The sequence below is a fragment of the Sitodiplosis mosellana genome, unplaced genomic scaffold (assembly GCF_009176505.1).
Source record: "Sitodiplosis mosellana isolate CC-2019 unplaced genomic scaffold, AAFC_SMos_1.0 Smas_scaffold_6575, whole genome shotgun sequence".
Taxonomy (NCBI): Eukaryota; Metazoa; Arthropoda; class Insecta; order Diptera; family Cecidomyiidae; genus Sitodiplosis; species Sitodiplosis mosellana.
The window spans coordinates 1-3,294 of record NW_022601781.1 but is presented as its reverse complement, the minus strand read 5'-3'; the positions used below and the strand labels follow the sequence as shown (position 1 = coordinate 3,294).

At 37.4% G+C, this 3,294-nt stretch overlaps 1 protein-coding gene across 1 annotated transcript; it reads left to right on the top strand.

The window, feature by feature from the left end:
- Positions 1 to 154: 154 nt before the first annotated feature.
- Positions 155 to 3,052, top strand: LOC129579815 (probable cytochrome P450 49a1; the record flags this gene model as incomplete). Its single annotated transcript, XM_055469991.1, has 4 exons — positions 155 to 1,523; positions 2,444 to 2,609; positions 2,730 to 2,810; positions 2,936 to 3,052. Coding segments are annotated over exons 1-4 (581 nt in total), but the record flags the coding sequence as incomplete, so codon positions are not given.
- Positions 3,053 to 3,294: the final 242 nt, after the last annotated feature.

The following is a 3,294-nucleotide window of genomic DNA, read 5'->3' as shown; positions in this document are numbered from 1 at the left end:
TCTCTCTCTCTCTCTCTCTCTCTCTCTCTCTCTCTCTCTCTCTCTATCTCTCTCTCTCTCTCTCTCTCTCTGAGTGTGTGTTTATCAATGGAAAGTGTTTTTTATTATCATCCGTAAATTTGTCATTTCACATCCGTTTGATTGAACATATCAGTTAACAAAGTGGTGAGCATTTGTTTGCGTGCAATATTTACTCTCCCATGCGCGCTGTCTTCTTTCTTCTCTTTGCTCCTTATTTTTCATCCAAATAAATTTCAATGTCTCGGCTACCGTTTAAGCTCAACCAAAGCGAACGAGAGAAGGGAAAACAATTCGTTCACTCGCTCGTCTGCGCTCTACCTCATGCAAATGTATGCAAATCACTCAGAGTCTAATATACTTTTTGCACATATTTCAACATCATCGTTGTATGTTTCCCATTCATGCAAATACACGAAAATAGACGCGAACGAATAAGAAAAGAAAATCGAAGAAATGTTGCCATCGATACATAATTTAGATAAAAATAAAAGCGGTTAGAGTTCATATTCTCGATAGTTTTCCTCTTTGTTTGCGTAAGTGTCTGGTCGAACGAGTAATATTCTTGGCAATATTACATGAATCGAATGGCGCTCATCAATCAAATTACCTTTCAAACGGAAAGAAGTGTGCATTGCGCCAAGCTCAGTTTCAGTTTCAGTTTCATTCTAGCTCAGTTTATGTTTGCATGTGCTGCTGCTGCGGCTGCTGCTGCTGCTGTTGTTGTTGTGGTTATTTTTGTTGTTGTTTTCTCTTTCGGCTGGCATTGCTGGTTATTGTTAATATTTTATTATTCTTCTTTTCCATTTCATTCACTTTCTCGATATTACGTTGACCTTCATTACATGACAATATGGCTAACGAAGTGCCATGCAGAAACACATAAAATGTAGCGAATGCTCTTGAAAGAATGTGATAATATGGGTGAAAATAAGAAAACTTTTCTCTTCTCTTCTTTCCACCGGTTTGATTTGTGTGTATGGTATTACTGCTGCTGCTTATTCTTCTTCTTCTTCTTTCGTTTGCATGAACTTGCACAATGTTGCGAAGCCCACTCAATGTTAACATACGATCATTGGAACCGGTTCTGTACATTATTTCATTGCATTGTTATTTCCATACATATTTTAAATGGTCTATTTATAAACGGAGCGTGTTTTCATCATCTCTCGAACAGAACCAACGCACAAAACAATAAGGAAGAACAATCGGTTGATTTTTTTCTCTTCGTATTATCGTTTCTTTTCTTTCTTTCGTGAGCACAGAACGTGAATAAGAACCATTAAGGATGGGCACCCGGACAGCAACCAATTCACTTGTGAAACGTACCGCGTTTTCGTCAGCAATCAACATTTTTCCAAATGAAGTGCCGACATCGACGACGCCTGAGATTGTCGCCGAAAATGAGTCCACGAAAAATGCACAGATTCGACCATACTCAGAGGTGCCCGGCCCAAAGGGACTACCACTCATCGGAAATTCATGGCGTTTCGCACCACTTATCGGTAAGATAATTTGGAAATCATTTTTTTTTTCTTGATGGAATTGTCGAGAGATTTTCTTGTGGCTTTTATTACATCCCACATGAAAATCAACACAAAACTGTGTTGTGGTTCGAGTGAATCTTGGATTTACCGCAACCGGTCTGTTATTGTAACTCAATTTTAACGGGAGCTCACAATAACGGGTTAAAATTGAGTGATTTCATAAGAAAAACTCGATACAAATTGATTGAATCGAAATGAAAAGTAAATCAACGGACAACATGTTAATTTTCACAAAACGAAAAGAGAAAACCGGTTGGTATCGGGGCAAATGTAAAGTTCAAAAATCCAGTTTCTGTACGAATTTTTACATAATTTCCATCAAACATAAGTTGACACCGCAAACGAGCTTCAAATTCAAACGCATCGTGCACGTTCATTTCATTTATTGAACTCAGTTTAAAAACTTATCAATAAAATGTGGCTTATTTGAATGCGAGGTGAATGGTTCCGATGCGCGTTGTCAACTGACTGCTAAGCCATTAAGAGACCCCCTGACAATAATTTATTTATTTCATTTAATTTTATTTATTCCGTTCTTAAGAAATTGAATAAAGGCATTCACATTTCCATAAAATATTCAAGTTTCAAGTTCAGAATCGATTCTATCGTCAATTTGGTTGATTTTTGAAATTTGTGTGCGAAGAAAAAAATTAATTTAATCATTTCTTTTTCGTCATCAAGAGAAAAGGTTCGGCCCATCATACCATCATACGCATAAGACTCTTGACAAGGTCATGCATTCCAATGCGTAGGGCCGACAATACCTATATAAACGTGGCGCATTCAATGTCAATAGTTCATACTTCTTGTTTGTAACAAATTAATGATCGCATCAAATTAATAATTAATGATTCGTTTTACCGTCGCTCGTCAATCAGGTCAATATCGTATTCAAGATTTGGACAAAGTCATGTACTCACTGAACAAACAGTATGGGAAAATCGCAAAAGTTGGTGGTCTTATTGGGCATCCGGATTTATTGTTCGTGTTTGATGGCGATGAAATTCGAAATATTTTCAAAAAAGAAGAAACTTTACCACACAGGTGCGTCCGAGGGTGTCTCATTCTCTTTCTGTGTACAAAGCTCACTTTTTTTTGTCAGCCATGGCATTTTATTAATACATCATCAATTTTTTTTGTCTTCAATTGAAAAAAATTAAACAGACCGTCAATGCCATCATTACATCACTATAAATCGAAGCTGAGGAAGGATTTCTTTGGTGATGACGCTGGTTTAATTGGAGTGTGAGTACAATGAATACAGCAACAACAAAAAAAAAAATTCATTTACACCACATTGTGCAGGCAATCAGTGTGATTGAGTGTTTTTAATTTTAAAAATCATGTGTGTATATGTACACAAATTACAGGCATGGCGAAAAATGGGATAATTTCCGTGCACAAGTTCAACATGTGATGCTGCAACCGTCAACCGCTCGCAAATATATTATGCCACTTAATGAAATTGCCAACGATTTCATGGATAGGTATTCAATTTTATACCAAACTTTTTTTTCGTGGTTCTCTATCTATCGATCTGCTCCACATAGAGGCAGAAAGAGAGAAAGAGAGGGAGCGAGAGAGACTCGATTATGGCATCCAGCCAAACGCAAATTGATATGCCACATTCATCCGCATACTCGCACATTGTGTGTATGTTGTGTTTTTTATGTGTCCCGCTTTCGCTCTCTCTCTCTCTCTCTCTCTCTCTCTCTCTCTCTCTCTCTCT